The sequence below is a fragment of the Dasypus novemcinctus genome, chromosome 31 (genome assembly GCF_030445035.2).
Source record: "Dasypus novemcinctus isolate mDasNov1 chromosome 31, mDasNov1.1.hap2, whole genome shotgun sequence".
In the NCBI taxonomy this organism is placed as follows: domain Eukaryota; kingdom Metazoa; phylum Chordata; class Mammalia; order Cingulata; family Dasypodidae; genus Dasypus; species Dasypus novemcinctus.
Window position 1 is genome coordinate 32116635 of NC_080703.1, and position 26760 is coordinate 32143394.

The following is a 26760-nucleotide window of genomic DNA, read 5'->3' on the forward strand; positions in this document are numbered from 1 at the left end:
TTTTTAAAAATCACTTCCATTACTATGTGGAGCATGGATGGGAGAGTAAAGAGTTGAAAGTTGGGAGTCGGTATAGGACACAATTGTAGTAGTCCAAGTAAGAGGTGGTGATAGAGACAGAAATAAAGAAAAATGCATGGATTCAGATTAAACACAAAATCAAAAAGGTGTAAGAGAGCTGCAGTTTATTTTTCCTGTTTTCTCTCTAGTAATGTTCAGGGCTATGTCAGCATCATATTGATTATATTTAATCTGTAAAATATTTTCAGAATTTTCCAATGGCACCATTTTTTCCTTTTCAATTTTAAAACTTGCATTTCTTTAGTCCTAATTAAGGGAAGAGTCAGTTACCTATGTACATAAATAGCAGTTCTTTTTGGTTTTTTTTTACATCTTCCATTACGTTGAAAAACTAATCCTACTTTCTTTTTAAGAGAAAAGAAACCTTGTTCATACCCTCTGAAAATGAGAAGATTTCTAAACAGCTGCACCTTTATTACAATATTGTGAAAGATCGTTATGTCCGAAATTCAAATAACAGTCAAACCATTTCTGGATGGGAGAACGGAGTGTGGAAAATGGAATCCATATTCAGAAAAGTTGAAACAGACTGGAATATGGTAACTTGATGCATGAAACTATGTTTAAAACCTTCGTCTTTGTTTAAACAAGTATAGCTTCATTTTTCAATTGTGTATAAGGTGAAAACTGATAAATCAGAATTGTTTTTAACAATTCTTTAACTTGTAAAAGAAAATCCCTGCCCCCAATGTGTAAAGTTCCACTAGAAATTCTTGCATTTATACCAAGGAAGTATTCATTTTAACTAAAGAGGCTGAATTTTATTCTTTCATGGGGAAAAATAATCAAGTGTGTGCTCAATCCATGTGACTATTTGTTATGAATATATAAGCTATATTACTACTTAATTCCTTTACAGGTGTAGATTACCAGCTAAATGCAGTCTATTACATTAGGAAGTATAATAGACTTAGTCCAGAGTCTCAAGCTAACTCTCTAACAAACTTTCACTTTATAAGGATGTGGGTTATTGAGCAGCAATATTGTTTTTCTCTTTTAGAGGCAAGGACCATAGTTGTTCACTTATTCCAAATTGCACACTGTTATCAGATGGTAACTATAGCATGTAACAAGCTTTGCCTTTAAACTTAAGGTCTACCCCTTAGGCACACACCAAAATAAATACAAGGCTATTCAGATATCTAACCATATTCTTAATAGATTTTCCTAGGAGTTAATTAACTTATAGGGAACTGTTCAAGTTAACTTCCCAAGATATTTGAGTGGGAAGGGAAGTTGTTCATTTGTAATATCCATTGGGTAGATTAAAAAATGAGTTATAGATTAAAAGCTCCAAGTGTTTATAAGCATATGCTATATGCTTATCACTCTGCTAGGCATTAGTCAGAGTACAAAAGTAATACAAATATAAGGGCCTTGCTTTCTTTTTTTTTTTTCAATAAGTTACTGTTCCAAAGTTTATCTTGGGTCTTTAAACATATAAATATCCAGTTTAAGTCACATTTATTATAACAAAAGTCAGGACGTTTTCATAGTAAACCAAGAATAACTTTAGGATTAATATAATGGTAGATTTATTAATTTTCTTCTTTATCTAAAAAAGAGCATAAAAAATAAGATAAAATTTAAAGTTTCAATATTTGTGTATCTGCATTGATTATATAGTTGAGGAGAGAGATTGAACTTATGGAAGACTATCCTTGGTGTGAAAACTCGTCTGAAGAGAAAGCAAGATAGAACTGTTATTTATCCAAGGGCCAGTCTGTACTTGCTGAAGTGAAGAAAAACCAGCCCTTCTTCTTAACTAGCAGTGTTTAATGGAGAAAGTAATGATAGAGAAAATAATGTGCTGCAGGCGCTGTGCTGAGAAACAGGTCTACTCAGTGGCATATTTGTTCTTTACCTTATTCACTCACTCGTTCATCAGCAGACATTTACTGAGTGCCTGTTGTTCCAGGCATTGTTCTCGGCTATGCGGAAAAAAGGATGAAGAAAACGCAGTTCCTGCTCTCACTATCTAACAGGGGAAACCAAAGCATAAACAGCCATCTTAACCACGATTCATAGTGCTAAATTAAGGCTATCAGCACATTGCTATGGAAACAACGAGGAGGGAGTAATTAGCTCTAGCTGTGGGAGTTGGGCAAAGCTCCACAGAGCAGGTGACATTTGAGCTGGACGCTGAAAGATGAGTAGGTGTGCATCAGGCAAAGGAGGAGCAGGAATAAAGGCACGGAGTGCTTGGCTGCTTGAGATCTCTAAAGAGAATAGTTTGACCAGAAAAGGTACATTTGAATGAGAAAGATTTAAATAATGTAAATGAGATGCAAAGACCGTAAAATAGAAAACAGGCCCCTGCTCAAGAAAAGCTTATGCCGTGTTATACTTTTACAAAGGGCATCATTTTGTAAATGTTGAATGAATCCATTTCCAGCAACAATATGTATCATCAAATGAAGAAAAATATTAGAATCTTAACTACACGTGTAGAGACTGATAACTCAGAAGTTAACATAATGTCGTTAAAACTTGTGCACCTAAATCAGTATTTCTAGTTCTGTCCTAGCATGCTTCCAACTAGGGAGTCTCCAGCTCTACTGAACAGTAGAAGGAAGCCTATTTCCACCATACCCTATCTCAGTAGTCCTCAACCTGGTATGAGGGATCACGTGACGCCTACTCTCAGATTTTAGAACAGATTCTTACCCTCTGAAAGAGGTATCCTCCCAGTAGCACAGACATTTACTGAATTTTACTACTTAGCAAATAACATTGTTCAGTGATGTCTGGATTGAAAAGATTATGAGAGGCTAAATCAAGAAGACCAACACACTTTTTTTTCCAACATTCTTTTAGAGACACACACAACACCTTGATAAAGTGATGTTGATTACTGCTCTCACTAGCCTCCCCGAATCACCCTGGTCCTCTTGAAGGTGTTCTCCGTGCTGGAGTCAGAGGCATGTTTGCAACACCCCAGTTCTTACTGAGTGCTCTTCGGGTAGAGAACGGCTCCAGAGTCTTCAGGTTCTGACTCCTGCCGTGTTCTCTGGCCTTGCCTTGTGCCATGCCACCCCTTGCTGTCTGCATTGCAGCTGCATATCCCTTCTTCCCCTCCACAGAACCTCTTTTCCTTTCCTCTTTGATAAATTCATTCTTATTCACAAAACCAGTCTTAAGCTTCACTTCCTCTAGTCTCAGCTAACTGGATTTGTTTCCCCCTTTATAGACTCATTGCACCATGCACCACCACTTCTTCATTACATTAGTTCAGATATTTGTGCAAATAGATACTGTCTTTCTCCCACTAAATTATGAACATTCCCTGGGCAGGGACCTTGTCTTTTTCTATTCATTTTTGTATTCTCACCATTCATACATCTAGCATAGTGCCTGGCACATAGTAGGTGTTCAGTAAAGATTGTTGAATGAAAGAATGAAAGAATGACTTAATGAATATACATAGCTTAAGTTCCATACCACCCTACAGCTATATAGAGCAACAGATACTCTTACTTCATTCAGATTACTTCCTTTGGATGCTTTTGGATACTTTTCATTTTCAAGCAGTTTTTCCCTCTCTTTGTTACCAGAGCCATTTTAGTACTTTTTGGTGCACAGCATTGTTACTTTTTCAGATATTGTTCTTGGCACTCAGAATGTAATGGTGAATTAACTAAGGTGAGCATAGACTAGTGTAGGAGAGAGGCATGTGGACCAATTGTTTAGGTTAATAGGGTAAGTGCTAGAGGGAGGAAGTCAGAAGGAAGAGCCACTAACTCTTCTTGAGTCAGAAAAGTGGTGTGCAGGTGGAGTTTTGAAGGATTGGGGAGAGGGAGAATATTTCAATGTGGTGACAGAATGTAGAGGAAGAAGGTGTTATGGGGCATGAGAAATAGCATGTGCAAAAGCACAGGTATGGGAGACATCTGGTATACCCAGTGAAGCGGAAGTAGGAATAGAGAGTAAAAGAGAGTCATAAGGCTAGAGGTTGGACAGGTGTCAGGCCCCTGGAATTCCAAGTTATCTGTACTAGGAAACCATGGAAAGGCTCAGGTGGGGAAGGGACGTGATCACACTGGTGTTCTAGAGAGGTAATTCTGGAGCCTGAGAATGGAGAAAACTGGAGAGAGATTTAAATACAGAGGAAACTGATGGATTCACGTTTGATTTCAGTGATAAAATGGAATAACCAAATAGAAGATTCATGAGCAATGCCAGTTTACCAGCATTGAATTAAAACCCCTTGAAAGATAACTGTTCTGCTGGGTATCTGTAGGCTGACTGACTGCAGGGTGCCAACTGTGTGATGAACTTTATTAGAGTTAATATTAGCAGCCTAAAAAAAGAATGATTTTAAGAGCATACTAAAGAACAACTCCAAACAGTGCAGCGCAAACCAAACTGCCAGAAAATCATAGCAGGGGGCAGCCCAGCCTGGCATGTGGTAATCAGAAAATCTTCAAGTGAAGATCTGCAGAACGTGAAATTCATAAAGAAGCTGGCATGCAAATTGTTCTTCATTTCTGAAAATAGTGGTTACAGCCACAACCCAAAGGACAAACTTAATTTATGTAAATTGTGAAAAGGTACAATTTACCTTAAGCTATAGACACAGTGGTCTATTTCCCACACATTGTAATGTGCCTACGCGTGCTTTCAGACGCCAAAAAGCAAAGAGGGTGGGCCGTCAGGGCAGGGGAAAGGGGGTGTCGAATTCAGTGTGCAGGAGAAAAACTCCGTGACTTCTGATACAACTACCACCCCTGCTAAGACAGAGGGGGAACAGTCACCTCACATTGTAAAGCTGTGCATGTGAAACTGCATGCCATAAATTAAACCTATGAAATAGTGAAAAAGCCGTTGAGCAAAAACTTGTCTTTCAGATTACATTGGAAGTTAGGAATTCTCTATACAAGGAACAATCGATAGTTATTAAAATGCTTTTTCCCCCCTAGACTGAATAATTGAATGATAAGAGCTAAGGAAAATGTTTTTTTCTCCAAAGTAAATTATAATTAATAGTTTTGTTGGCATTATATATAGAAAGGACCACAATTGGAAATTTACATAAACCCTGTTGTTTTGGTACATTTGAGAATACCAAATTGAGGATACATATTTTTGATAACTTCCTATCATGTCTAAAAATGATTTTTTTTTATTAATCAAAATGGTCCAGACAGAATTTGCCATGTGAGAAAGATGATCTATGAATTGTCACTGGAAATAGAATCTGTTTCTTCTCCATATACTGTTTCTTGAATTTGTGAGACCTTTTATTTGCTCACAGCATATTTGAATTTTTATTTAACCATCTAAGAATTCAGTGATGAATTCCATCTTATACTTTAACATTTTGGGGCCTTTAGGACTACAAATTTTAACTCTTAAAATAAGCAATTTTCTCAGGCTTGTTCAACACATATAATAAACATTCTTTTACAGTTAAAGCCACTGTAAGACACTTTTGACCTGGGCTCACATTGGATAAATAAGGCAGTTCTTGAGGCAAGCTAGAAATTTGAAATTAACTTGACTTCAACCTATTTTAGTTTATACCCACAGTTCTGGGGAACATTTGAACCTACTAAGCCCTGAAAATACACAAGATATAGACGTATATATTGAGGCCTGAATTTTAAAATTACTTTTCCCTAGACTTGTAATTCATTCCAGTGGCCTTTCTTCCACTATCCCCTCTGTTTGGCTCATTTTCCCCATACAACCACTTTTGCTTAGCCACACCTTTGAAGGAATAAAACTATGGCTAATTCATAGATGCCCGACGATTTGAAGAGGTGGAACTAACCATCTCGCAGGGAGCACTGGGGCAGTCCTGAGCCCTCAGCCTCTCCCTGCAGAGGACTCTAAGAGGACCGTGCAGTGGGCACATGTGAGCATCAAGGGACCTTAGAGTGAGGTTGCTCTGAACTTGAATGGAGCAATCGACAGTTCCACATATCTAGGTTTGTCATTCAGAACAACAGTTGATTATACTGATCTAGTCTAAGGATGACTAAATGCTCACATTAATGGGTTTTCCACATAATGACTAAGCATAGAATAAATAATACATGTAGTAGGACATTTCCAATTATTTGCCCTTGAGCTAAAGAGTGTCCCAAGTAGATTAAATGTTTCCATTTAATCTAACCTGGATGTATATGTGATATTTAATATTTATTAAATCATCCTGTAAATCCAGAACCCATGCCCCCAGGTTAAATTCGTTCAGACGAGTACACCTGAAATAAAAGAGCAAAATTTGGATATGGAAGCACTGGAAGTTCAAAATGGAAGGAAATTATGGAAGACCATGAAAGCTAAAAATTTAGACCTAAAGCAAGATTTAGGTCCTTGCTGTACAGTCTAGAACAAGCAAATGACATGAAGGAAATAGTTTTTAAAACAATCTGATCAGAGCAACTAAAATTGAGTAATGTAAGGCAGTTATAATAACATGAATACAAAGTCATGACTGTATTAGGGTAAGTACAGTGTAATTAAGAAAGCAGTATGTTCAAGACTTATTTCAAAGAAATGCATGGGTTATGGTTGGACTTTGGACATTGGGGATAAATAATTGAAAAGTCAGATTCTTAGGGTTTTGAGCCTCCACGAATGGAGTTACCTATGAATGACCAATGCTATGGGCACCAGTGTTCATGTCAGCCTCTTGAAGAGCTTTGGTGAAACTATGAGGGGTTGAACTGAGCAGTCAGTAGAGGACTTGGCTGCCTTAAACAGGTCATGTTTAAGTGGTAAGGGGCATTGGTGATGAAGAATCAGGGAGCCTGCTATTTATAGAGCTGTGGTGGGAAATGGCATTTTAAGCAATTACCTGGCTAACTCTGAGGTATTTTCTTGATTTGGAGGATGTAGCCCATCTCACTCTCGGAAAAATAATATGAAAATCCAGACTTAGAAAATAAATTAAGGAGTAATTGCATTTTAAATTATTCTTCATATACAGCACAATTCTTCATAGGGTTCATTTTAAATAGCCAGACTTCTTAATTAAAAGAGAATGTGATTTACCAAAATTTAGTTCACACGCTCTCCTTAGGACTGCAATTATTGGGGCACCTGCATTCAAATAAATACCTTTGTTCCAGAGCAAAAGATGCTACAGGAAGCAATGCTAATTAAATGTAAAATTTTATCAGTAAGAAGCTTTTCATTGGGAAAAAATTAGGTTTTTAACAACCATTTGTACATAGTACGCTGTGACAATGCGCTTCTTACTATGTTTGTTTTCTGTACTATTTCATTATTTCTGGCAATTCTTTTTCTTCCCATTTTGTAGGTGTATTTAGCCCGAAGAGAAGGATCCGCCTCTGCTTATATTTCCTGGAAGTTTGAGTGTGGGTCAGTTGGTCTAAAAGTAGAGAGCATTTCCATTAGAACAAGCAGTCAAACCTTTCAGACTGGAGCAATACAGTGGAAATTGCGATCTGATACCGCACAAGTAGAGCTGACAGGCGGTAAGCATGTGACTGGACAGTTAATCCTGAAGTGTGTTTTTATCACTGTCAAGAGTAACTGTACTTATTTGAAATGTAACTCTGACTTTTTAATACCCAAAAGTTACTCTTATTTTGCAGTAAAAAAAACGTTTTAAATATAAAGCCTGTGTAACCTCATTGTAACAGAAGGACAGTCATTTATTGTTGTGAAACACAAATGCAAGGAACAAGTAATTTCTTTTTTCCAAAGGATGCTTTTCCTCTCTAAAGAAGTATGTTATTTTTTAGGGTTAATTTTTACCTGTGATTCTGATATATAAAATGCATTCCAAAACTGTCTCTTTAAGTCACCAAATGCAAAGTGTTTTGTTTTTCCTTCCAACAGATAAAAATCTTCGTTCCTATCATGATTTTTCTGGTGCCACTGAAGTTATTTTGGAAGCAGAATTAAGCAGAGGAGATGGTGATGTTGCTTGGCAACATACCCAGCTGTTTAGACAAAGCTTAAATGACCATGAAGAAAATTGTTTGGAGATAATTATAAAATTCAGTGACCTTTGAGAATCCTAACACTGTAGAAATGCTGGCAATAATCAAGGACTTAACCATGGTCTGAAGTAGTCTGCTGATTCAGTGCATGCTTTGTTGGCAGTGTACTACCTGTGCTAGCATATTTCTTTTGTGGGCTGTCAATTATGTAACCTTCATGAAAATATATCTTTATACTATGGACCGTAATGAAGTCTTGAATTAAACTCTCCCCTCCATATGACTCTGTTTTAATGGTTGGAGTAAAGTCTTATTGCCACAATATGAGATTTTAATCTAAACACGCTAAGTATAATTTTAAAAGTAAAATGATGGCATCGGTCACTAAACATTCATGATTACGGCAAATTCTGAAGCTAATACTAAGTCATTTGACATTTTCTGATCAGTCATTAATTTCTTCCTAAGTAGTTGAATTAGATTTTCCTAATGTTTTTAATTTTTAATGTGAAATTGTAGGTCTTATAAGTTATACAGTGCATGAAAATTTTAATTATTGTAAATATGTAGGCATTTAAAAATAAATTATTTTGCCTTACTTCTTTTTAGTGGTTACTTTGGCCAAATAAAAATCTTTAATAAGTGTGTTAAACATTGAAAAAGACTTGAATAGATATGAGTGTTGAAAAATTTAACATGGACTGCATAAATTCAAAGATATTGTGAATTCTATAGTACATGGACACAAGAAAATGCATTACTTTTGAGTTGTATTTTTATCTACCTCATTGAATAAAATATCTATTCTTGATTTGAAACTATGTTTATATCATATTTATATACTAAGAGTTTTTGTTTGTGTTCCATATAACTTCTCCAATTAAATCTAGCAAATGTTTATTAACTATGTGCAAAGCATTGATAGCACTGTGGGGGAAGCAATGGTGAAAAAGACAGAGCCCCTGACTTCAGAATGCCTTTGCGACACTCTGCTAAGTGAGTCTCCAACTCTTCATTCAAGAAAAATACATCCTCAGAGATTCTTACCCTGCGCATCTCAGCAGAACGTTTATATGAATTATAAAATCAGTATAAAGATCCTGAAACAGAGGTCTTATATTTGTTTTTTTAATCATAGTCAGCCTCTGTTGTGGATCACTCTCTTAGTAAAAAGTTACATTTTGAAAGAAGTATTTAAATTATAAATTGGACTGAATGTTTAAAGAGCTTTCTGAACTTTCAGACTCTGAGTTAATCATAGTATCCTATAAATCCTGTTGTGGCCAAATACTTAAAATTGGAAGTGTCTGATATTGGCAGAGTGGTTATTTTGAAGGTCAGGAGGACCAGCCTTTAACTGTCATGAAGACATCTGGAGATTACAAGTCGTTTTATAAGATCGTAATATAAATATGGGAACCCAAACAAATGGACTTAATGAAAAGGATATATCCTAATTTTAATGTAGCTATAAGCAGAAAAATAAGTTGAGTTCAAATGTTCTGTGTTTTTATGGGGTTGAACTGGTGAAAAAGAAAGTTAGTTGCACACTTTTCTTAAATGTAGCTTCAACCCCGAGGGTGCCCAGGACATGTTACTAGATATTTTATTTTATAGAAAAGTTTGAAATCATACAGAAGATATGGGACAAAATAAATTGTAATGTGTAAAGTTAAGTAACAGACTATACAAGAGATTTGTAGTAAACTAGTTACTTAGGCAAAGAGTTGACAATATAGACTCCCTCGATAAACCAGCACTAAAATTAGGGTTCACTTTGTAGAGCAACCATCTCGGATCTTCTCATTTAAAACATAGTCTGAGGGGCTCAAGAATGAGGGGATAACTACACCACACTCTTGACTCATGCCTCTGATTAGCCTGTTGCTGCTGCTGTTTGTTGTTTAAAAAGGATGTATACCCTTTTTTGAGGCAGATCCCATAATGATTAATTCCAGGGCTGCTTTTTCTTAAAGCAATTTTATTGATACATATTAGTAAAGCATACAGTTCCTGCAAAGTGTACAGTCAGCTTTTCGTTGCAGCGTTTTAAAAAAGTAAGTCATTTGCTGGAAATCACATTCTCAGAATGAACAAGTGAAAGAAGTAGAGGAGGCAGGAACCAGAGTGTGAGCCGTTGTTGGGTGGGCACCGTGGCCAGGACCACCACCATGGAGACCCATGTTCTCCCGCTGCAGGCCCAGGACACCGAGCAGAAAGCCGAGCCCCCTGGAGGGAAGTGGAGGGGGAGGTGGGCCTGGAAACAGACCGAGGCTAGCGGGAGAGAGAGGTATGACGGTTCTTGAAAACCGGGCTTGAAAAGATGGAGCTCCAGGAAATCCAACTCAGACACCAGGCACCTTACAGAAGAGGCAGGTCCGAACCACGGGGAGGTGGCTCGTAAGTTGGTGGTTATCGAAGGGGACTTGGAAGGCTCTGAGGAACCAGCTGAGCTGGCAGAGTCCTGTTGCCAGAGATGGACGAGCAGGTCAGGCTGATGGCCCAGAACCTGAAGAGTCTGGGTGCTGCTGAAGAAAAGGACTTCCAGAAAGAAGACAAATAGGAAGACAAGACAAACCTCCTTGCTGATCAACTTGAGGAGGCAGAGACCCATACTGAGTTTGCTGGGAGACCAGAGCCAAGCTGGAAAAGACAATGGATGATTTGGAAGACGAACTGAAATGCACCAAAGAGGAGCGCCTTTACACAAAGAACCCTGGACCAGACACAGCTTGCTGCTTGCTGCTTACGCAGCTGCTCGGCCTGAAGGAGCTGAACCAACTCCGCCTGAGGCCAGTCGGCCCCAAGCTGACCCTTAAACCGAGGCCTGGTGTCTAACCGGAAGGCTGCTCCCTCCCCTTGCAGTCCACCTACCCGCCCACCCCTCGCCCCATGCGTTTTGCACCAAACTGTCTGCTTTTCCAAGAGATTGCAGCTGGGCCAGAGGCTGAGCGCCTTTGGGAACAACCTTTAAGGGCAAGTGAGCACAATGCAAGTGTCTTTAAAAGCCTGTTGTGATGTGTACGTTTTGCAACTACCCCTCTTTTTCGTTGTTGTAGCAACCATTTGTAAAACTCTGCAAATAATTCCACAGCTATGAAGCAGCAACTGAATCTTTTTCTCACTTTTGGAAGGTAATTTTTTTAGCTTAATGCATTTGCCCTCTCCAGAGAGGAGGGGAGGAGGGATGGGCCTGCCTCACTGGGAGCCAAACATAGCCCAGGGGAAAACACTCTCAGTACAAAGCATCAGCCAAACCAGAAAGGTGATTCCAGGAATTGGGGGGGGGGGGGGGGGGTTTGAGGAGGGGAGTACTGTTCTGATTTCGCTTTAAGGTATATTAGGGCAAAAAAAAATGTTCTCATCAGAGGTGACCAAATTAATATGGTGAGACCTTTCTGAGACCAAATCTTTGTCCCACCTGCCCATTCTCTACTACCTTCCCAACTGCTCACAGAATGATTGTGGGGAAACGGATTTGGCCCAGTGGTTAGGGCATCCGTCTACCACATGGGAGGTCCGCAGTTCAAACCCCAGGCCTCCTTGACCCGTGTGGAGCTGGCCCATGTGCAGTTCTGATGCGCACAAGGAGTGCCGCGCCACGCAGGGGTGTCCCCCGCGTAGGGGAGCCCCACGCACAAGGAGTGCGCCCCGTAAGGAGAGCTGCCCAGCGGGAAAGAAAGTGCAGCCTGCCCAGGAATGGCACCAGGGGAGCCCCACACGCAAGGAGTGCACCCTGTAAGGAGAGCCACCCAGCGGGAAAGAAAGTGCAGCCTGCCCAGGAATGGCGCCGCCCACACTTCCCGTGCCGCTGACGACAACAAGAAGCGGACAAAGAAACAAGACGCAGCAAACAGACACAGAGAACAGACAACTGGGGGAGGGGGGGAATTAAATAAATAAATAAGTAAATCTTAAAAAAAAAAAAAAAAGAATGGATTGTGTGCCCCTTATGTTGGGGTGACCACTGATTTACTCTCCTCCCTTCCTTTAAAAGAAAAGAAAATTATGCTTTGCCACTGATTGAGGGGGCAATTTGGCAGCAGCTAGAGAGCTTTAAAATGCACATATCTTTGCATATATTCTATGTGAAAGAAATAGGTATAAAAGACGTTCACTGCATCCATGTCTGTAATAACAGATAGAAACAAACTAAATATCTGAAAATAAGGGAATGGATAAATGTTTGGTGGGATACTGTGGGTCAGTTAAGATGTGGCAGATCTGACTGCCCATGGAAAGACCTCTAAGACACAGCAGCAAAAGGATACACAGTAGAGCAGGGAGGGCTGAGGATGAGAGTTTCCAGCCAGCTTCCTGCTTAGAGCCCGCGGTCAAGCTCACTGTGGACCACATGTTCCTGCCATGCCCACCACATATTACTGCAATCAGCCCTCCAGACCAAGAGAGGGGGCCGGTGGGTAAATACTCCCACCCAAATACCTGTTATCAGCTCAGTCTTTAGTCATAAATATGGTAGACCAACAAAATCAAAGAGACACCAAAAAGAATGACATGATATGATCCAGGAGAAAATAGAGATAATTCAGTAACAAAAGACCTCTAAAACAGTTCTAATTAGTACTCTCATAAAGATAGGATGTTACAATTATTAAACAAGAAAAAACTGCTATGAAAGGACCCATGAAAAGCTGAAACGTAGATATCATAGTCTAACCCAAAAGCTCATATTCTTTACCACAGGGACTGTCACTCAATGCCTGTTATTTACTTTTTTAAATATTTACATTTATTAAAGTAAGGCCATTTCTGTTAAAAATCCAAACAAGATAGAATACTATAAAGTTAAAGCATTGCCTCTGTGCCCTACACTCTACTGTGCCTCAAATAACTGCCCAGATTTTCATAAGCGTCCTCCAGAGGTTTCCGTGGGCTCTCATATTTATACATATATGCACACAGAGAATCAGTCTTCATGTGTTTGGTTTTTTCCTTTTTATATAAATGAAAATGTACTTTATATCCTTTTGCTGCTGTGTCTTAGAGTTCTCTCTATGGGCAATCAGATCTGCCACATTCTTTTTAACTGATGCACAGTATCCCATAATTTATTTATCCATTCCCTAATTTTCAGATACTTAGTTTGTTTCTATTTGTTATTATAGACACGGCTGCAGTGAACGTCTTTTATACCTATTTCTTTCACATAGAATATATGCAAAGATATGTGCATTTTAAAGCTGTCTAGCTGCTGCCAAATTGCCCCCTCAAAGAGTTACACCGCTCTGCAATCAGCCATAGTGTGTGAAGGCATCCGTTTCCTCCCATTAATATTTTAATACGGTAGCCCGCCTCCAGTAGTCCTTGCCTCCTGGTACTCACGCCTTCGTGGCATCCCTTCTACACTAAATCAGAGCTGGCCTGCATCCCGCTGGAATATGGTGAAAGTGGTGGTGTGGTATTTCTGAAGCTCAGTCATAAAAGTCCTTGGGTCTTGGACCACTCGCTCTGGAGGAAGTCGCTGCCCATGCCATGAGGACACTCAAGCAGCTGTGAGAGAACTACGGTCTCCCTCCTAGAGTCGGCACCCACTTGGCGTCGGCGTGTGTGAGCCACCTTGGAAATGCATCCTCCAGCCCCTGACAAGCCTTCAGTGACTAGGTCCATGGGATTTTCCAAGCCTGAACTTCCCCGCTAAGCTATTACTGAATTCCTAATGCACAGAAACCATGAGAGAGAACAAATGATTGTTCTTGTTCTAAGACCTTATGTTTGCAGTGATTTGTTCCGCAGCTTTAGATTACTAAGCAGCAATGTGTGAAAAGTATCTAGTTTTAATTTACCTTTCCTTGATTACTTGTGATGAAACATTTTTCCGTATGCTCATCAGCCATTTTTTTATATCCTATGTAAATTGTATGTGTGTGTATAACATTCTATTGCCGGAGAGCAGATGTGGCTCAAGCAGTTGAGCACCTGTCTCCCACATGGGAGGTCCCAGGTTTAGTTCCCGGTGCCTCCTAAAGAACAAAAACAAACAACAAGTAAAACAAATGAAAAGAACAACTCAGGGGTACCCATATGGCTCAGTGGCTGAGCACTGGCTTCCCACATACAAAGTCCCAGGTTCAATCCCCAGCCCCCAGTACCTCAAAGAAAAAAAAAATTCTATTGCCTATTATTCTACTGGGTGGGTTTTTTGTTACTTTATTGTTTTGGTTATTATTTTTAATACCCAGCTCTTTATAATTGCTTTCCTTCATACTTCATAACAGCTTTTTCTTGTTTAATAATTGTAATATCCTATCGTTATGAGATTACTAATTAGAACTGTTTTAGAGGTTTTTTGTTACTTTGTTACTGACTTATCTCTATTTTCTCCTAGATCGTACCACATTCTTCTTCTTGGTTCTCTTTGATTTTGTTGGTCTACTCTCTTTATGACTAAAGACTGAGCTGATAACAGGTATTTGGGCGGGAGTATTTCCCCACCAGCCCCCTCTCTCGGTCTGGAGGGCTAATTGCAGGAACATGTGGTGGGCATGGCGTGTCCACAGTGAGCTTGACCGAGGGCACCTAAGCAGCAAGCAGGCAGACAGGCTGGAAACGCTCGTCCTCAGCCCTCCCTGCTCAGAATTCATTTAGGTTCATTAGTTTCAGGAATTATTTTATCACTTTATAATCTAATTTTGGTTTGTTTTTTTATTTAAAAAGTCAGTTACATATTTCAAAGTCAAAACTGTATAACACGGTAGATTCACTGAAGTCTCGCTTCCCTGTTCTCAATCCCTTTTCCCCTTTCCATTCTCCCACCCACCCCACCTAATGGGTAACCATAAACATAGTAGTGTTGGTTTATTCTTTGTTTTTTCTTTTTAAAAATATAAGCAAATGTGTATGTATACATATTACACATATTCTCCCCTTTCCATTACTATAGCCACTATATCATAGACACTTTTGCATTTTACCTCTCCTTACTTAATATGTATGTATATACTTAATGTACTTAGACACTATCGATATTTTAAGAGCTTCCTCATCCTTTTTACAGGTGTATAATATTCCTTTGAGTGTACTATAGATCTTAGAGAATCATTCCTTTGTTCCCATGTCTATCAAGATTGTAAAATCAAAGACTAAATGGTTTCCTTCCTTCCTTCCTTTCTTCCTTCCCTCATTCATTCTTTCATTCATTCACTCATTTTAACCTACATTCACTTTACTCATGAAAGTTACCTGCCTGTACATGTTGGAGTTTGTGACTGCCCTAAAGAAATGTATTTGTAAATATTTCTGACAGGTTTAAAGTAATAGTTTTATACTTAACGAAGGATAATATAATATGCTTCATAGCTTTTGGGGAGGTTGTTTTCTTTGAATTTTCAGGAACTTAGACTCAATCAATATTACTTAAGATATTAGGCATCATTTCTATTATCAAATATAAAATATAGGAGACTTTCCAATTTTTATCTTTTCTCTCAAATTTGTGCTTTTCCTCAGTGACTTAAATTTCTGTAAGGCAAATATACTCAACTATTAGAGTTGTCTTTGTATTCTTGCAATTAGCATTTCTCAGAATGCTTTATAAATACCACTACTGCATTTTGTGGCACTATCTCTGCAGAGCAAGGTAGAGTTTCTAAATGATACTTAATATGTTCCTTAAGGTTGCTATAGCCTACCATACATTCTCAGTTTAAAAGATTTTTCATTATTGTCTTTAGTTGTTTTTTTATCCTAAGATATCTCATACCTTTATATTTTAGTTCAAAAAATACAGAATAGTACAAAATAATAGCAAAAACAAGTGGACTCTGCACCCGAAGTAATATATACTAACATTTTAGTTTTCTTTGCTTCAAGATTTTTTACATAAAGCTTTTGTTAACACATCTTAACTGCTGTGTGGTTGTCATCATTTGACAGTACCACAATTTTATCTCTTACCATTCTGGAGGATGTTTGAGTTATTTTCAGTATGTATTACAAACATTATGGTTATTACAAGCAATACTGTCTGTGTTTCTCTATGCATTACTGCAGAATTTCTCTAGGATATAACCCTAGAAATAGAATTGATGGGTCATAGGGTATGTACATTTTCAGACTTACTAGATACTGCCAAATTGTTCTCCAAGATGTTTCATGGCAACTTATGGTCCTAATTGGCAGTGTACTCAAATTCCTGTTTCTCCACTTTCTAATCTACGTACAGTATTGTTGAACTTCATTAATTTTTGCCATTAAGATCTGTGTGAAATAGTATTTTGTTGCTTTGCTTTTTTTTTCCTGGTTACTAGTGAGTTTGAGTATCCTTTTCATGTTCACTGATCGTTTGGATTCCCTGTTCTGTGATTGCTTGTTCAGACCTTTCCCCTTCTTTTCTACTGGGTGGTTTTCCTTACTGCCTTTTAGGAGGTCTTTATGTATTCTGGACCAGAGTCTTTTGTCTGTTCCATATTTCTGTTCTCCCAGTATGTGACTGTTTTTCCTAGCTGCTTAAAGAAATGCCAACGAAGAGTTGGCTTAACAATAGGAACTTACCGGTTCACAGTTTCAGAGGCTAGAAGCTTGCTTCCTCCCAGTATCTTCTGACTGCCATCAGTGTTTGAGGTTCCTTGCTTTTCCATTACGTGGCAATACACATGCAGCCTCTCCTTTCTCTTCTAGGTTACGTTGACTTTCACCTTCTGGCGGCTTCCCGAGGCTTCTCTTCCTGTGTCTAGTTGTTTCAGCAATATTTGTTAAATAACCCAGCATTTTCCCACTGATTATTCTATCATAAATCAGAGTCTCATATGTGTTTGGATCTATTTTGGACTCCTTATTTGGTTTTACTTCTCTTTCTATCCCTGAATCAATACTGACTATAATAATATAGTTTTATATTAATTACACTTGGTAGGGAAAATTCTCTTCCTTGTTCTTTATCAAAATTGGTTTGACTATTATTGGACTCTGCCATGTGAATTTTTAAATCAGTATTTCCAAAACTTGGGATATTTATTGGAATGACATCAAATTTTTCAGTTAATTTGGAGAAAATTGATATCATTACAATAGTGTGTTCCTATCCATAAGCATAATATAGCTTTCTATTATTTAAATTTTTGTCTTTAAATAAAGAGTAATGATATTTTCCATTAAATTCTTGCCCACATCTTAGGATTTATTCCACATCACCATGTAATAAATTTTTGTCTTTAAATGAAGAGTAATGGTATTTTCCATTAAATTCTTGCCCACATCTTAGGATTTATTCCACATCACCATGTAATTTTTGTTATAAATATTAATGTTTCCTTTCCTTCCAATTATATTTTCTAATTAGTTTATTCCTAGTATTTATAAGTGGTTTTGATTTTTATATATTGTTTTTTATCCAGAAAACTTGCTGATTCTGTTTAGTTTGAATACTTTGTAATTTCTCTTTGATTTCCTGTATAAATAACATACGATTTGCAAATATTAATCATATCATTTCCTCTTCGTTTTTCTTATCTTACCACTTTGGGATTGCTTCTGAAATTTCACTTTCACTTTTAAGTACTATGTTTGCTATGGGTTATTAGTAGATAACCCTTCACCATTAAAGATTCTTATATTGCTTGTTTATTAAGAGTTTTTAGCAAGAATAGGAGTTGGATTTTGTTGAATAATTTTACAGCAGCTATTAAAATAGTTATACAATTTTTCTCCATTAGTCATTTTTGTGGGTGATTACATTGATACTATTTTCTCATGTTGAACAAGTCTTGCACTCCTGGTTCCTTTTTAAATGTGCAATTGTGTATTCAGTTTGCTAATATTTATTTAGGATTTTTTCAACTCTATTTGTGAGATAAGTATACTTTTTTTTCTTATATTGTATTTCTTTGGTTATGGTATCCATAATAAACTGGCCTCATAAAATTAGTAGAATGGCTTTCTCTCTTTTTCTAGTCCCTGATATAGTTTGCATATGAAAGAGATTATCTGTATGTTCCTTGGACATTTGGTAAAATTCTCCAGTGAGATTATCTGTACAAAGTATCTCCTTTTTGTGAGGGAGAGGAAAGTATCAGCTCAGTTTCTTTATAGAGATTTGGCTTATTCTGAGTTGGTTTTGGTGACTTGTAATTTTCTAGAAAATATCTTTTTAGTTTATATTTTCTAATTTATTGACACAGCATTCATAATATTATTTTGAATAATATCATACATATTGTTTTTTATCTGTATCAGAAGTTACATCCAACTTTTCATTCTCTATATTATTTACTTGTGTCTTGTTTTGATCTTTATTAGTCAAATTTCAGGCTTGTCTATTTTATTAATCTTTTTGAGGACTTGCTTTAGGCTTTGTTAATTATCTGTTGGTTTTATGTTTCCTTTTTTTCTCATCTCTGCTATCTTTTATATACTTCCTTTAGGTTTGCTTTGGAATTTATTTTTTCTTCCTTTTCTTCTTGAATATAATTTAAATCTGTATTTTTTCTGGTTTTGCATAAAGTCTTTTAAGGTTGGAAATTTTCATCTTAGTACTACTTAATGCTACTAGACATCTCACAAGTTTTCATTTGCAGCTTTTTTTATGTTTTATTTCTATTTTGAAATTCATTTGTAATTCCCTCCTTAGTCTCTGAAATTTTTAGTAATGTCTTGTTTAGTTCCTAAACACATGGTGGGTTTTTCACATTTTCATTTTATTGTTGATTCTTTCTCACTGTATTATTCTCAGAGAATGCCTTCTATCATGTGAATTTTTTTAAATTTGTTGAGAACTCTCTATAAATGTTCCGTGCTAACTGGGAAGGAATGGACATTCTGTCTTCAGCGAGTGCATTGTTTTATAACTATTAGATCAGGTTGTTAATTGCATTATTCATATCTTCTATAACCTAATTTTCTTTGCCTTGATCTAAAGTATTTGCAGAGATATTTTTAAATCTCCCACTGTGATTCGTATTGCTCATTTTCTCTGTGTATCTCTGAGTTTATGCTTTATATATTTCAAGGCTATGTTATTATGAGCATAACAAGTTTGTATCTTTTTTGTGGAGAATATAATTTTTTATCATGAAGTACCAATTTTTAACCCTATAAATGATTTTGTCTTAAATTATTAATACGAATAATATGAAAAATTATAAATCATATTAATATTGATTTGCCAGCTTTATTTCAGTTAATATTTGCCTGCCACATCATTTTCCATCCCTCTTTTAAATTTAAATAGATGTTTTTCTTGAACAATTTCATACATCATGCACAAATCCTGAGTTTACTTTCGTACCATTCACACGATAAACACATAGAACATTATCAGCACCCCAGTTACTATGTCCCTCCTGTCTAAAGTAAATACTATCAACTTCTATCTACGTATGTTAGTTTTATCTATGATCTGTATATAAAGTGAATTATATAGTATGTATTCTCGTGTCTGACTTTTGTGGGATTCATACATACTGTTGTATATTGCTATAAATCATTAATTTGCAGTGTAGAATAGTGTTTTATTGTATGAATACATTGAAATTTATTCAAAGTCTTGATGGATTATTTCTAGATTTTCACTGTTACAAATGGTGCTGCTATGAATAATCTTTTCATGTCTTTAAGTGTGCTTGTGATATACATTTCTGTCAAGTTTATACATAGGAATGGAGTTGCTGAATCAATTTTAGTATATAGATTGAGCTTTGATAGTTATTGCCTTTATGTCTTTTTCTTATTGATTTGTAAGACTTCTTTATATATTCTGAGTACTAGCTCTTTCTTGGTTATGTATATTATAGCTATCTTCCACTCTGTGGCTTCCTTTTCACATCTCTTATTAGTGTCTTTTCCTAAATAGAAGTTCTTAATTTTAATGTAGTCCAAATTATCACTCTTTCCCTTTATTGTTAATGCTTTTTCATCCTGTTTAAAAAATCTCTACTGCAAGTTCATAAATACATCCCTCTACATGTCCTTTGATTTTAAACTCCATGTTTTATTATAAGTTTGTCTTTTGTAAATAGTATATATATCTGAATTTAAAACAAAATCGGTTTGATGCTCTTTCTCTTTAAAAAAGTAAATTTAATTCATTTACATTTATTGAATTTCTGCTATGGTTGAACTAATTCCTTTTTGTTGTAATTAAAAATGATTTTTCTTTGTCTTTTCTCCTTCTCTGATTGTCTTTGTGCTGATTCGAGATAAAAGTGACACTTTTTTTTTATTAAAAAGGTTAAATTTACAAGACAATCATGCATAAGAGCATAACAAAGAGGATTGCTGTACATCACCATATCACCAACATCATGCCTTGTTGTGGAGCATATGTTACAAAATATGAAAAGCTATCAATAGTACTGCTAACTATAGACCATAGCTTACATTTGGCATATTTTCCCATAAACCATCCTATTATTATCAACATGCATTAGTATTGTACATTTGTTATAGTTCATAAGAGAATGTTCTCATATTGGTACTGTTAACCACAGTTCATCATCCACCACAGGGCTCACTTGGTTATACAGTCCCATGTCTTGTACAGTCCATCCAACGTGTGTGCTCACTGACTCTCGATTTCATCACAGACTGGTGCTGTCATCACCTCAGTCAATTTTAGAATGTTTTCATTACTCCCAAAAGAAAAAACCTCAACTTCCTCTACCCCCCTATAGTTGACCCTTCTTTGCCACTGATGCAAAATTAATACAATATTACTGTTAACTCTAGTTCATAAACTACAGTAGCTGTATTTTCCCATATATCACCATATTCTTAACACCTTGTGATAGTGACATCTTTGTTCTAGTTCATAAAAGAACATTCTTTATTTGTACTATTAATCACCATCCTCCTCCACCACCAAGTTCACTGTGTTATGCGGTCCCCATATTACCCCCTAACTTTCTTTCTGTTGACAATTATATCCCTAGACTATCTCTCTCAGTCACAATCGCATTTTCACATTTATAAATCAGCAGTGTTAGTTATACTCACTATAATGTGTTACCATCAACTCTATCCATTTCCACACATTTACAATCGACCTTATTAAAAATTCTACATACATTAAGCATCAGCTTCCCCTTCTCAACTCTCATTCTATCTTCCTGTAATTTATATTCTAGCTTTTAACTCCTTGAGTTTTCTCATCATATTTAGTTCCTACTAGTGAGACCATACATTTGTCCTTTGGTGTGTGGCTCATTTCACTCAACATAATGTCTTCAAGTCTCATCCATGTTGTAATATGCATCCTGATTTCACTTCTCCTTACAGCTGAATAGGATTCTATCGTATTGATAACCATATTTTTTGTTTATTCATCAGTTAACAGGCTCATGAGGTGTTTCCATCTTGTGGTAATTGTGAATAATGCCACTAGAAACATCGGTGTGCAAACATTTGTTTGTATCTCTGCTTTCAGTTCTCCTAAATAAATTCCTAGTAGTGGGATTGCCCGATCATAGGACAGTTCTTTTTTTAGCTTCCTGGGCAACCACCAAACTGTCTTCCACTGCAGGATCCTGTACTCCCACCAACAGTGAAGGAGTGTTCCTATCCCTCTACATCCTCTCCAGCACTTGTGGTTTTCTGTGTTGTTGGTTTTTAAATAATGGCCATTCTATAAACTGTGAAATGATGTCTCATTGTAGTTTTGATTTGTATTTCCCTAATAGCTAGTGATTTGAGCATCTTCTCATGTGCTTTTTGGCCTTATATACTTCCTCTTTGGGGGAAAAAAAAAACTTCTATTCATGTCTTTTGCCCATTTTTAAATTGTATTGCTTGTCTTCTTGTAGTTGAGTTGTATGATCTCTTTACGTTTCATGGAAAACAAACCTCTATCAGGTATGTGTTGTCCAGCTATTTTCTCCCATCGAATAGGCAGCCTTTTCCCCTTCTTGAGAAAGTCGTTTGAAGCACAAAGTGTTTAATTTTGAGGAGATCCCATTTATTTTTCCTTTCATTGCTTGTGCTCTGGGTGTAAGGTTTAAGAAACCACCACCTATCACAAGATCCTGAAGATGTTTCCCTGCATTTTCTTCCAGGAGTTTTATGGTTCTAGCTTGTATATTTAGGTCTTTGATCCATTTTGAATCAATTTTTGTATAAGGTGTGAGATGGGGGTCCTAATCACATGCTTCAAAATTTAAAATACGTGTATTTCTTTGGTTATTGCTGAGGGTGGGATGAAGTGAGAGCTTAAAGCATGAACTCACAGGACTTTCTTGACCTGAAACAAAATCCTGGATGCCTTAAAGATGCTCCTTCATTTAATAAAATATTCTTCCTTTTGAAACCTAGAAAATATTAGGCACTAATCACTGTAAAGCTCTTTAATGACCACATTTTCCTGTGTTTTTGCAATGTCATTTATTAAGATTTATGTTCATGTATCAAAAGTGGTAGTCAGAATTTCTAATTCTCAGTATGCTTTCTGCAGCATCAACATCGAGAATCTCAAATAATAGAAATTCATGAAACCAGGAAAACTATTTAAAAATTGCCACTAAGTTTTCATGTTGCTTTGAAAGTAGAACTTCTGTTTGCATTTAATTGTTTCCTGTAGTAACTTTATTATAATTGAAAATAATTTGTATTAGAAATATAATTATTTTCATTTTAAGTTCTTTTTAATGTAAACTGGCAAGAAACATATATTTTTTAAAGAAGTTTTTGAGATGTTTTCTACACAAAAATCATGCATAAAATACAGGGTTCCCATATATCACCCTATTATTAGCACCTTGCATTGGGGTGGTACATTCATTAAAATTAATAAAAACAGCAAAAGTATGGCGATTGTATTAGACTTCCCAAAACAATCCCCAACAAATAAAAAGCCACCCTTCTCCACAAGATCTATTTAGTAAGATAGCAACCTTTGACTTCCACCTCTTTATAAACACTAAAACCAGTCTTATTAGGTACAGGGCTTTGTGGGAAGAAGGAAACAAAGTAGAATCTGGTGGCAATGAAGAATTGTGTGTTAAGTTTCTTGAAATATAGCCCTGAATGAAATGCCTGTGTGACGGTAGCATGCTTATAATTTGGAGAACATTTAGGCTTAGAGACAAGTAAATGCTTGAAAGCCAAGGCGTTCTCATGCTGAATTCCTTCATGGAAAGAAAGACTGTGATCTGAAATGTTATGTCATCCCTCGCAGATGTAAAAAACTACAAAAAGCCAAGAGAGACTTTGATCTTCACTTAATAAATATGGAACCATCGAAGTTCTTGTACTTCTTGTAAACTTCAATTTGAAACAGATTAAAGGCTGAGTGAGAATGATGGTGGGAGAGCTTTGTAAACCGAACTACGCAGTAGTTGAACTTTAAAAAAATCTATGGTTAAGGAAATGAGGGCTGTAATTTCAACTGGATTTAAAATCACCTCTCAGGATAGGAAGTCTTCACTCCTGGGGAGAATGTGGTATTTCTATTTTAGTATAACAAAGTATGATTAGCCCTGAAAATTCCAGGCGGCAGAGGAGTTGCCCTGAAGATAGAGTTCAAATCTAAGAACTTTTTTTCCATAGACAGCTGGAGTCCTAATGTTCTTACTCTGTCTGCACCCAACAGGGGCCGGGGGGCTTTCCTTGCTGCTCCCCTTCCACATCTTTGTAGACTACCCCAGTGCCACTCCCTGTGCGCACAGAAGCTGCATGCATGCCTAATGGGTACACATTACATAATCTCAACTCCTAAAACACGTTTATGGTGAGAGAATGAAAATATTCTACACTCGGTTCCCAAGACTGAACTCTCCACCTCATACCTCACAAATCATGCTTTTTTCTCTTATGAGTTCTTATGCTCTTATGAGTTCAAGTTATTTTTCTTCATTTGCATGCAGCATTGTGGTGGGGGTTTTTTTTTGGGGGGGGGGGGTTATGGATTTATTTATTTTTATTTAATTTCTGCTTTAAAAATGTGTTTATTGTGCGTTTACTCAATTCTTTCTTGTTTTTCCTTTTTCCTTTTTTTTTCTCTATTTTTAAAAAAATGTTACATTCAAAAAATATGAGGTCCCCATATAACCCCCCATATAACTCACCCCACTCCTCCTACATCAACAACCTCTTTCATCATCATGGCACATTTGTTGCATTTGGTGAATACATTTTGGAGCACTGCTGCACCACATGGATAATGGTTTACATTGTAGTTTACACTCTCCCCCAGTCCACCCAGTGGGCCATGGCAGGACATACAATGTCCAGCATCTGTCCCTGCAGCACCACCCAGAACAACTCCAAGTCCTGAAAATGCCCCCACACCATATCTCTTCTTCCCTCTCCCTATCCTCAGCAGCCAAAGTGGCCACTTTCTCCACATCAATGCACCAATTTCTTCTATTACTAATCGCAATAGTTCAGCATTGTGTTTAAGCCTCATTTTCTGATAAAAGTATAATTTTATTTAACACACTGCAGAAGGAAATGCGTACAGATTAAATCGTGCTTCTGTTTGTGAAATAATTCCTGCTTTAAGCTGTTTGTGAACATATTACAATGGAAATACACAAACAGAAACAGGAAGAGAAGAAACTACAAGAAGGGGCTTTGTGATTTCTGCTGTTTCCCTTTTGGAATGGTGAAGCCTCAAGAGAACCTAGGGATGATCAAGGAAGGGGCATTCAAGATCTTTCAGAAAGTATCCCCCAGAGCAGGGACTGATCAGCACCTTCCGAGGGGTTCGTTTAAAATGCAGATTCCTGGACCTCAGGCCAGGGATTCTGTGTCACAATTCTTAGGTCGAGCCTGGAGTATTTGGATTACTAACCAGCTCTCTGATTCTTATATACACAGATATTTGAGAGCTACTGTTCTAAGCAAATACTCTAATTTTTTAGGAAATTGAAGGTCCAAAGTCACAACGAGTAAGCAATTCTAATGTTTAAAAGCCTCTACTTTTGCTAACCTAACTTGTTCCCATTTCTTCCTAGATTTTACCAATGTGGGCTTTTTGTTTTGTTGTTGTTATTTTCCCTTGCATCATTATGTGCTTGGCTACTTTTAATTATGGATTTTTTTTTTTAATGAAAAGGAGTAGCTTCAGTTTTTTCTTGTTCTCTTCTTTTCCCTCACCTCATTTAGAGGAGATCAAAGTTAGCTCCAGAGAGAGGGGAGGAGAATGAAGGAGAGAGGGAGACAGAGAGAGAGAGAGAGAAGGAAGAAGAAAATGGTGCTCTAGATTAACTGTGTCCACTTCTTTGCATCTCCTCCTTCCTTCCTTCCTTGCTTCCTTTTCTTTCTTTCTTCTTTCACTTAAAACGACAAGCATTTATTTCTTGCCCATGCCTGTTGTCTGTGTCCATTGTGAGTTGGCTTTGTGTCATACTTCCTCTGGGACCAAGACTGATGGAGAACATTGTGAGTCACTGTGACAGGAGGACAATAGAGGCAATTGAATGCTCTGGCACATAAGTGACATACACCATTTCCTCTTTGTTTAAGCACTTTTATTGAGATTTATTCACATACGATACAATTCTTCTAAAGTGTACAATCAATGGATCTTATTAAAATCATTGTGTATTCATCAACACAATCAATTTTAAAACATTTTCATTACTCCAAAACACACCTCATACCCCTTAGCAGTCATCTCTTCATCCTTCTATCCTTCCCCAGCCGTACATAACCACTAATCCAATTGTTTCTATAGATTTATTTATATTTACATTTTATACACACTGAGTCATAATATATGTAGTACTTTGTGTCTTGTTTCTTTCACTTAGCATTTTTTTTGTTATACTTTTTTTTAGAGAAGTTGTAGGTTTACATAAAAGTCATGTAAAAAATATATTATTCCCATATATTCCCTATTGTTAGCACATTGCACTGCTGTGGTACCTTTGTTTCAACTGATGAAATAGTAAAATATTACTGTTAACTATAGTCTAAAATTTACATTGTGTATTTTTCCCATATACCGCCCTATTATTAATAATACTTTGTAATAGTGATGTACATTTGTTATAGTTCATGAAAGAACATTCTTATATTAGGACTATTAATCACAGTCATCGTGCATCATGGCTTTCACTATGTTAAACAGTCCCATGTTTTATCTCTAGCTTTCCTTCTAGTAACATAGGTGACCCAAAACTTCCCCTTTTGACTACAGTCTCACACATAATTCAGCGCTGTTAATTATACTCACAATAGTGTGCTATGATCAGATCATCTCTATCCATTTCCAAACATTTACAATCAACCTAACCAGATATTCTGCATAAATTAAGCATCAGCTTCCCATTCTCTATCCCCATTCTAGCTCCTATATTCTAAATTCTAACTCTTAAGAGTTTGCTTATTGTAATTAGTCCATATCAGTGAGATCACACAATATCTGTCCTTTTGGGTCTGGCTTATTTCACTCAACTTAATGATCTTGAAGTCCATCCATGTTGTTGCACACATCAGGACTTCATCCTTCTTTCAGCCGAATAATATTCCATCGAATGTCTATACCACGTCTTGTTTATCCATTCATCGGTCATTGGACTCTTGGGTTACTTCCATCTTCTGGCAATTGTGAATAATGCCACTATGAATATCGGTGTGCTAATGTCTGTTCACAGCCCTGCTTTCATTTCTTCTGGGCATATACCTAGTAGCAGGATTAGACGATCATAGGGCAGTTCTATACTTAGCTTAAACTTCCTGACAAACAGTGGCTGCACCATTCTACATTCTCATCAGCAGTGAGTGTTCCTATTTCTCCACATCCTCTCCAGAACTTGTAGTTTTCTGTTTTTTGTGTGTGTTTTTTAATAGTGGAACCCACTCCGGTTTG

The 26760-nt window shown here is 36.9% G+C and overlaps 1 protein-coding gene across 3 annotated transcripts in view; it reads left to right on the forward strand.

The window, feature by feature from the left end:
- Positions 1–8818, forward strand: part of NGLY1 (N-glycanase 1) — a 92514-nt gene extending 83696 nt beyond the window's left edge. For all 3 annotated transcript variants that reach the window (XM_058290761.1, XM_058290762.1, XM_058290763.2), the window contains exons 10-12: positions 435–620; positions 7352–7529; positions 7897–8818. In XM_058290761.1, the coding sequence (XP_058146744.1) occupies positions 435–620; positions 7352–7529; positions 7897–8072 (540 nt within the window). In that variant the 3' untranslated portion in view covers positions 8073–8818. The remainder of the gene's footprint in view (positions 1–434; positions 621–7351; positions 7530–7896) is intronic.
- Positions 8819–26760: the final 17942 nt, after the last annotated feature.